The 9,496-nt window shown below is 38.4% G+C and overlaps 1 protein-coding gene across 1 annotated transcript; it reads right to left on the minus strand.

The window, feature by feature from the left end:
- Nucleotides 1–4,897: 4,897 nt before the first annotated feature.
- Nucleotides 4,898–6,911, minus strand: LOC103604818 (beta-defensin 105-like). The gene is made up of 3 exons (XM_008589399.1): nt 6,842–6,911; nt 6,412–6,453; nt 4,898–5,022 (listed from the first exon to the last, which is right to left on the minus strand). The coding sequence occupies exons 1-3, from the start codon at nt 6,909–6,911 to the stop codon at nt 4,898–4,900; spliced, it is 237 nt and encodes a 78-aa protein (XP_008587621.1).
- Between the last annotated feature and the right edge of the window lie 2,585 nt (nt 6,912–9,496).

A 9,496-nucleotide genomic window follows, 5' to 3' on the forward strand; every position in this document is an offset into this window, starting at 1 on the left:
GTGTTGTTTAATTTTCATATATCTGTGACTTTCCCAAATTTCTGTCTATATTCTGTTGTGGCCAGATAACATGCTTTGTATGATTTCAATTCAATTCTTTTAAATTTATTGAGGCTTGTGTTTTGGCCTACCATATGGTCTATACTAGAGAATATTTTATGTGAACTTGAGAAGAAGTGTATTTTGCTTCTGTTGAGTAGAATGTTTTATAGATGTCTGTGAGGTCTAATTGGTTTATGGTGTTGTTTGAATCTTATATTTACTTTCTGATCTTCCTTCTAGTTGTACTATTCATTACTGAAAGTGGGATATTGAAGTCTCTTACAATTATTGTTGAATTATCTATTTCTCCCTTCAATTCCGTCAGTTTTCTCTTTATTATATTGTGGCTCTGCTGTTAGGTGCATCTATGTTTACAATTGTTATAGCATCTTGATGGATTGACTCTTATTATTATGAAATATCCTTCTTTGTCTCTAATGGCAATTTTGTCTTAAAGTCTGTCTAGTGTGCTATTATTATAGCCATTGCTATGGTTTGAATGTGTCCCCAAAGTTCATGTGTTGAAAACTTAATCCCCAATGCAACAATGTTAAGAGGTGGGACCCTTAAGAGGTGATTAGGTTATGAAGTCTCTGCCCTTATGAATGAACTAATGTTATTATAACAGGAATGGGTTTGTTATTGTGAACGTGGGTTTGTTTTAAAAGCAAGTTTAGCTCTTTCTTGCTCTCTCTCTCTCTCTCTCTCTCTCTCTCTCTCTCTCTCTCTCTCTCTCACATGCTCCCATGTTCTTCTGCATTTTGCTATGGGATAACACAGCAAGAAGGTCCTGACAATACCCTTCAAGCTTGGATTTCCAAGCCTCCAGAACTGTAAGAAATAATTCTCTGATTTTCATAGACTGCTTGGTCTCAGGTATTCTGTTATAGCAGCACAAAAAACAGACTAAGACAGCCACTACAGTTCTATTTTGGTTACTGTTTCTTCTTCCATCTTTTTACTTTCAACCTATTCTCTTGAATCTAAGTGTGTTCTTTGTAGACAGCATATGGTTAAATCTTTTTAAAATTCTATTCTGCCAATTTCTAATAGGAGTGCTTAAATCCATTTGCATTTAATGTAATAATTAATAAAGTAAAATTTACATCTGCCATTCTGCTCTTTGTTTTCTAAAGGTTATGCCTCTTTCTTTTCCCTCTCTATTTCTTTATTAGTTATTTGTTTTGTGTTAAATATATGTTGTTCGATATACTATTTTAGAACCCTATCTTTATTTTGGTATATATTTTTCAGTCATTTTATAAATGGTTGCCTTGGGGATTATAATTAATATTGTAATTTATAACAGTCTAGTTTGGATTACTATCAACTTAATTTTAATAGTAGACAAAATCTTTATTCTACATAGCTCTGTTTCCTTCTCCCTCAATTGTGCTGTTAAAAAGAAGTTGGAGAGTTTGGTAGTATGAGATTCTCCTGCTGGCCTTGAAAGAAAAGATTTCCATTTTATGGAAAGGGCCATGATGCAGAAAATGCTAGTCAACTTCTAGTTGTTAGAGTTGTCCAGGTTGGCCCCTGGCCACATGAGTTTGGAAGAAGATCTCTTGCCTCAAATGAGGCAATCCTCTGCCAACACTGTGATTTTAGTCTTGTGAAATCCTGAGCAGAGAGCCCATCTACACCATGCCCAGATTCTGACCTGCATAAATGAAAGATAACATGTGCTGTTTTAAGATAAGTTTATTGTGCTTTGTTATGCAAAAAAAAAGAGAGAGAGAGAGAGAGAAAGAAAGAAAAAGAAAAAGACTACAGCAGTCTTAACAATTTTAAATTTTTGTAGGGGGAAGCTTATTTATGTATTCTCTTAAGGATCCTGTGCAGCACACAGCATTGTGCAGTCTCCTGAATGGTTAATATTCTTTCCAGTTGATCTCTTATAAATTTACCTCAGCTCCTCTTTTCCCAGGGACATGTACTGAAACCACATTCTGCTGGGTCCCTTTGCCTTAACACACTGCATTCTTGGGTATTTTCCTTTTAGGATGGTTTCAGCCCAGTGACATTGCATAACATTTGTTTTGTCCATGGGAATCATACTGCTTGCTATGGCTAACATCCTAACTGCAGCCACTCCCACTGTTGCTCTTTTCTTGTCCTGTAATCATGGGCAGCCCCTGCCATGACTTTTTGCTTGCAGATATTTTTTATGTGTGAGCCAGACATGAACACCACAGGGTTGTATGCTGAGTTCTCCAAGTAGCCTTCCTGAAGCCCATCTCATAAGGCTTGGTATGTAGCATAATAGTTTCCTCATGCCTCCCCCTTGAGAGGCAGAGTAAAGTCATAGCACAGCACACCAACACATTTTCCAAAGAAATCCTGTTCCCTCACTTCTTTAGCATTCTCCTACACCTTCAAGTAGGTCCAAAGCTAAGTGTTTCAGAAGACTTTTTTTGGTCAACTTCTTTGCTAATTCAATTAGGAATGTGGGAGTTTATTATACTTCGTGTTTTCTTCTGTGTCTTTTGGGACTTTAGCAAAAATTGATCAATCTTTCTCTATAGGCATTGTCATTCCTTTTTGAGTTTTGAAATGGAATGGAGAACCAAGAAGGAGTAAGATGTAATTAGCATAATAAGATCATGGCTACACTTTTAAAAATCAATGGGATTAAAGTTATGCTAAACAGGAGTTATGCAGACTAAAGAGGGTTGAGATAGTTCATGAGGAAACCAGATGAACCAGTGTCTCTTCTTCTTAGCCATTTCCCTCTGACCCACCATCCCCTTTAGCAGATCCAGCAGAAACTGAGACCAAAAATCTTCCTAAATTCCCATAAAATTAACAGAAACTAATCTGAGGAATCCATTTACATCCAGTTGACACCTGAAAGAGCTAAATTTTCAAATAAGATATTACTGTGGGTCAAAACTTTATTATTTTTTAGGAAGAACTGGGTGTCTTAGGGAAAAAGGGGGGGCTTTGGATGGAGAAGACCTTAAAAGGAGCCAAGTGCAGAAGAGAGGAAATAGTAAAAGAAAAAAAGAGAGAGACAATCTGTGCCTAGGTGAGCATCTATGGCAGGGGGCTTCTACAGCTGTAAGCCATCTGACGCTAGATGCCATACAAGGTAAATAGGTCATATCAGGGCACAACCATGGTCTACCTCTCTGTATGACTGAGATGTGAACATGAATTTTTCGATAATGGAACCTTCAACTAGGATCCAGAGAATTTCTAATATTTTTAAATCAAGCAATGTGGTATTTGGAATGAGTATCCCAGTTTCATGGTGTTCTGTAAGTCATCAGCAGTACCCTTACTGTGGAGACCTGAAGAAGATAAGCATCCACCTTACTCTGCCATAGCCTCTGAAAACCAAAACGGAAGACACTTCCAATTTCTCCTAGGTAATTTCTGTGTAAATTAAATAAACATGCTAAGTTTCATGAAGGTTATGTTTCAGATCGCTTTTGGAGAACAATTGATCAGCTATAAATACCCATAGATGTAATAACTGAGTGAACCTAAAATTTGAATCAGTCACGGTTCAGGCTTCAAAAGGGTTCTCACACCAGGTAGTTCCACAGAAATAATTTAATATGGACAATTGATGATAAAGAGTTGAAAAAGCTAAAAATGTAAAACTGGAGCAATGAGGCAACCCTAAAGATAGCTACACCTGGAATCCCCCACTATCCTATGGTTGAGGAAACAGAGGAGGATTTAATGTGAGCCCAGGAGCAAGCACTGGCTGTCAGGAGCTGTACCTGCAGTGCGACTGTCAAGTGAGTGTTGAGGACATGGAGGCAGGGGCTTTACTGTTGGAGATGGAGCTACTGCTAGAGAAGAGAGAGTGTGTGGGAGCAACCCTGAGTTCTCTCTTTCTCCCATCTACATTTCTCCTACTGGACACTTGTAGTGACTGAAACTAGCCAGAATCAGGAATCCTGGAGAATGAAGCTTGCAGAGAATACTGCCAATTTTACATAGCCAAGCAGGGAAAGGATAAGGAATAAACCTGAGCACAAGGAGACAAATGATGCTCTCAAATATTAAGCAAAATATTGTTCAGTTTCATATGTTAAAACTGAGTGATCAAGTTTAAGTAACTGGTCAGAGGTCTCATGATTTTGACCTTTATTTTGTGAAGCTACAGATTTTATTTAATAAGGCAAAAGTTATACAGTCAGCCTTTTATGTACATTTTGTGCTGAACATTTAAAATTATTCTTTATTTTATTTTATGGGCAAGAAGATAAATGCAATGTTGGTGTCATAGACATTAACTGAGAAGATGTTAGTTGTTTTAAAAATACACCATGCGTACTAGACTCAATGAATGACGGTATATCAGGATACCAAGCAATTATGTAGATAAAAATAATTTCTTGTATTCTATAGATTATAACACTATCAATATAGATGTGGATGACACTTCTGTTTATTAATTCTGTGGGAATTAGTACATATAGATAGATACACAGAACATGATAGCCATGTGCACATCAATTACTGGTTTCCAGCTATGGCCCTGAGGAAACGATAGCCTCCTTGGGTCTCAATTTCTTCCAATATAAAAAGGGATAATAAAAACTACTTCATAAGATAACCTTGAATAAAATAAGAAAAGTATGGAAAAATAAATTATAAGTTACTCTATAAATATATAATAGTGGTATCTGATTAAGTGAGTAGCTATTAGCACCCACTCATGTCTTGATTTTTAAAAGATCATCTATAAAAAGTAGCAAAGAAACAAAACAAGAAAAAGAAATGAGAATGATCCTGAAACTCATTCACTCTGTGACTTGGTTAAGTCACATAACTTCTCTTGATCTTTCTTGAATAGCCAGTCCTGCTTCTAAGGCCAGAAGAGTGCTGGTCTGGTGTATCACACCCTCCGTCGGCAACAGAAACGGTTCAGCTTGCAGCGTCCATCAATTTTCTCATCCTCCATGCATACCTTCCTACATTTTCCCCGACCAAGCTTGCACGGTTCACAGACAGCAAACTCACCTGTGCCAAGAAACAAGCTGCTGATATTGCTTTCCAGGTACTCTCTTGAAATGGGAAATATCTCAAAGGCCACCAGAAAAAAGGCAGTTGTAAATATAAATATAAAGAAAATTTTTGAGAGTATTTTCAGTCATATTTTTCAAATCATTCCTGCTTTTTGCAGTATCAATTTGGGGAGAGTTGATGTTTAAGTAAGAGGTAATCACAATCCCTGCTCTCCAAGTGTTTATAATCTTGCATTGGTCAAAAGTAAGCCACAGGCAAAGTGATATTATATATTACAGAACTATAAATATACATACCTAATACTGCTGTAAGGTTTGTTGGATGAAAATGGTATGGATAGCTTGTGTTTTTTGGAAAGACACTTGAAGGTGGAGTTAAGAGACAGGTTCAATTCTTGTTTGGGCCTATCAGTGACTGTGTCCTCACTAAATTGCTTATCTCAGCTTTCTCATTTGTCCAATGGACATTCTAGAAGTACCTGTCTACACTCTTAATTTGTTTAGTGGTCAAATGGAATAATTTATTTGAGAATATGTTGGTTGTATTAGTACCTCAGAGGGATGTTTTGAAGAATAAAGGACATAATCCCTGTGAAATTATTCATAGAGTACCTAGTATGTAGTAAGTGCTCACTGACCAGTAGCAACCTTAACATTTCTCACTCTGAAATTCTGTCCAAACACTTTTCAATTTTGTTCACAGTTGCCCAGAAATATTTCTTTCAGTTCTGCTTACAATGGGTTTTCTTCCTATAAAAGATGACTGCTCACAGAAGATCTGTGGACTGTTTGTTATGAATAGCTCTTTTGTAGTGTGATGCATTTTTTTCTGAACCATTATCACTCTTTCCCATTTGATCCTCCTTAAAACAGTGGCATGTATTTGTAATATATTCATTAGATTTAAAAATAGAACTTATAAGAGATGAGCATGTATGTTCTTAGAGCCGTGGTAATTGGTTGGTACAAGATCAAACCTATGACCTTGGTTTAATTAGCACCATGAAATAATGAAAAAAGCCACTAGGTCCAAATCTCTATGGCCAAAATTACAGTTTAGTGACAAAGATATTTCTCTGTGAATGGAAAAATCCAAAGAGGATGCTCGATAGCACCATGAAATAATGAAAAAAGCCACTAGGTCCAAATCTCTATGGCCAAAATTACAGTTCAGTGACAAAGATATTTCTCTGTGAATGGAAAAATCCAAAGAGGATGCTCGAAACAAGAGGAAGAGAAGACAGAGTTAATGGACTGGGATTTCAGGCAATTTTGCCTTCACTGCTATCTCTGTTCCCTCCTTGTCTCCAGCAGTCAGAGATGGCTAATGGGGGCAGAGTTCCTAAGAGAAAAGGAAAAATTACATACAAGGGATTTAACTTACCTGCTGGAAATGACTGGGAATAATCAAGGCCTGCCTGGCACACTAAATTCAAAACAAAACACATTTTGGAAATTAAAATCAATGCAGGAAATGACACCATATAAAACAATATTCCCAATTCCACATGTGACATCACACATCAAGGGACAGCACATCACAGAAAGTTGCAATGTTTATTCTATTTCTCAAAGCCAGCATTTCTGGTAACCAGTTAGACCAAGTTACCAACAATAAATAAATACATAAATAAATAAATAATAAAGAAAACACTATATTTGGTTTGCTTTTAGAAAATGCCACTGCAGGTCCAAGAATTTCCTGTGAGAAGCACTGTGGGAAGCTGATCTTTACTCTTGATTTAGAGTGGTACGCAGAGGATGCATTATGGCTTATGATCTGCACCATCACAATCCCATCCATTTTCTTTTACCTGTTGGCAGTTCAGCCAAAATGAAGAACAAAGCCAAGATAAAATAAAACATCTTCCTGCTCAGGGCCATCTTTGAGGGAAGATTCTTCAGAACAGAAGTTTGGAATTTCTTTGAGAAGACAAGAAGCTCATTTATATTTGAAAGTAATGGGATAGGCTCTTGGTCAGTGAAGTGAATCAATAAAGAAAGCACAATTATATGCTCCATTTCCCAGGATCAGTGATGATATCATGGATAACGACCTCTGGCACCCAAAAGCCTTATATTTGGGGGAGTCTGACTGGTGTAGCGGAAAGAACACCAGGCTAGGGGTTGGAAGGCCAGAGGTCATGCACGGCACTGCCATAGCGATACAAGGATGAGGAGCGGTTACTCCTTTCATCTCTCCCAGCTTCAGCTTTCTGGGAGAAAACGAGAAACAGCTTACATATTCTGCCTGCCTCTCAAGGCTGTTTTAAGGATCTAGTATGATTCTGAGGCAACAGTGTTTTGAATATATATAGAATGCTCACCAGGAGTCCCACTACCCTGTAAGGGCTCAATAAATGTGGACTCTTACTTTCCTAGCTTTAATTTTTATTGTCTGTAAATATCACAGGGAGAAAGGAAGAGGAGCAGTCATTTTTTCCAAGTTTGTTCTGTAACAATATCACATCACAGACCAAGGCCATAATTACATCTTTTTAATTCATTAAGAACATGGTTATCACAAGTAATATACATATCACTGCCTTTCCCTCACCTCCAAATATATGTATTGTATACACATAGGCAACCTTGTTTTCTGGAATGAAAAGTAGAATAATTAGAAAATGTAGACTATGAAGTCAGACAGGTAGGATTACCAACCTATGACCTTGGTTTAATTAGCACCATGAAATAATAAAAAAAGCCACTAGATCCAAATGTCTATGGCCAAATTACAGACCTTGGACAGATTGCATAATTTTTTGAACCTCAGTTTCCTCATCCTTAAAATGAGAATACAATAATGGAACATACTTCACAAGGTATTTGAGAGGATTAGCTGAGATAAGTATGTAAAGAGCTTGGCAGAGTGCCTGGCTTTTATTAATAGTCCTATGTGTGTATTTCCTTCTATCCAACTTTGAGCCTAACTTTTCTATAAACTCTTTTTCAAGTCTATTAATTCATAATGAACCTTTTCTGACCTATAATATAAAAGGCACCAGTACTGATATTTTTGTTTGTTGCAAACAATTCCGCTTAAGGAGCTAAGGGAATATATATGTACACAGCGGATAGAGGGCTGAACCTAAGAACTCTGAGCTTTTGGGCATTTTTTATAAGCTGGAACAACGCCAGCTCTACGAGCCAGTGCAGTCACACAGTCCCCTGCCCTCCGCTTGGGGTTTAATGCAGTCACTGTATTAAAATTCTTTTTTTTTTTTTTTCCTTTTTTTGTCTTTTTTCGTGACCAGCAATGGATTGCAACCCTCAGTGTCGCGCCTGTACCGGACCGGGACCGGCAACGGTATTGCAACCCTCGGTGTTGCGCCCGCACCTCGCTCAGCCAGTGAGCGGCTGGTCTGTATGTTGGATCCGAACCCTCCGCGGGAGCGCCGCCGCACTCCCAAGCGGCGCACTGTATCAGTGCGCCACCGTGCCGGCCCATGTATTAAAATTCTTAATAATTTACCTTTGAATATGTGCTCTGTAAATAGAGTCTGATGGGATGATGGAGCATGCTCTGGGACTTTGGAGCCTCAGCTTACACATGCTCCAGGCTTCCTCTCACTCTTCACTTTCCAGGGAGAATTCTTAGCTACCTGTTCCCCACCTCCTAGCACCGTGGGCCCTGCCTGTCTTCCCCCTATCTACTCTCATCCAGCAAGTGTATCCCCATGCCCTAGGGAGTGTGACAGTTAATCGCAAATGAAACTACTATGACAGATTAAGAGACCTGAAAAAAGAAAAAAGCTTTATTATTTTGTTAGTTTTAGTGACACCTTTTTCCTGTTTTTTGAACAAGGGAACTTGTATTTTCATTTTGCACTAGGCCCAGCAAATTATGAAGCTAGTCCTGATCTGGAGTGAACTTCCAGTATTAGAAAAATAAGATAACAGTTGACCCTTTAAAACTGGCTCAAATAAAAGGACTTGTTCTATTCATGAGAATCACAAACCCTCCTTATTATATAAATGAGCCAGAGAGGTCCCTGCATATTGGTCCTTATGGTATTTACTTCTTTAGCTCAAAGCTCCCTGGCTGCAAACTCAAATTTTTACATATTCTTTTACTTTAAATATAGCTTAAATAGGCATATGCTTAGCTATTTAGGACCTGCCTGCTTTGCATACCCTGCAAAATTGCACCCAACATTTGCTAATCAAACATCACAAACTCTGTAGTTACAAAACCCCAAACTGCTGCTGCCCTGTGGAACACTGTGACCCAGAGACTCCCCACCTTCCTGCTGAGTGATGTCATCTAGACACAGAAGCCTCTTCCTGATTCCCCCCTCCCCTGAGAGTTCCCTTGCTCTCATGCCACTGTCTCCAGAAGGTTTCCTAGGAGGGACATTCCCTGTCATGCGACCTCGGCCAAGTGCAGCCCAGTACAGCTTCATGTGTCACTGCCTCATGTGGCCCTGCCTCCTCCTTGATCAGCCCTGAAATCTTCAACTCACCAC

Source organism: Galeopterus variegatus, unplaced genomic scaffold (genome assembly GCF_000696425.1).
Source record: "Galeopterus variegatus unplaced genomic scaffold, G_variegatus-3.0.2 Scaffold5412, whole genome shotgun sequence".
Taxonomy (NCBI): domain Eukaryota; kingdom Metazoa; phylum Chordata; class Mammalia; order Dermoptera; family Cynocephalidae; genus Galeopterus; species Galeopterus variegatus.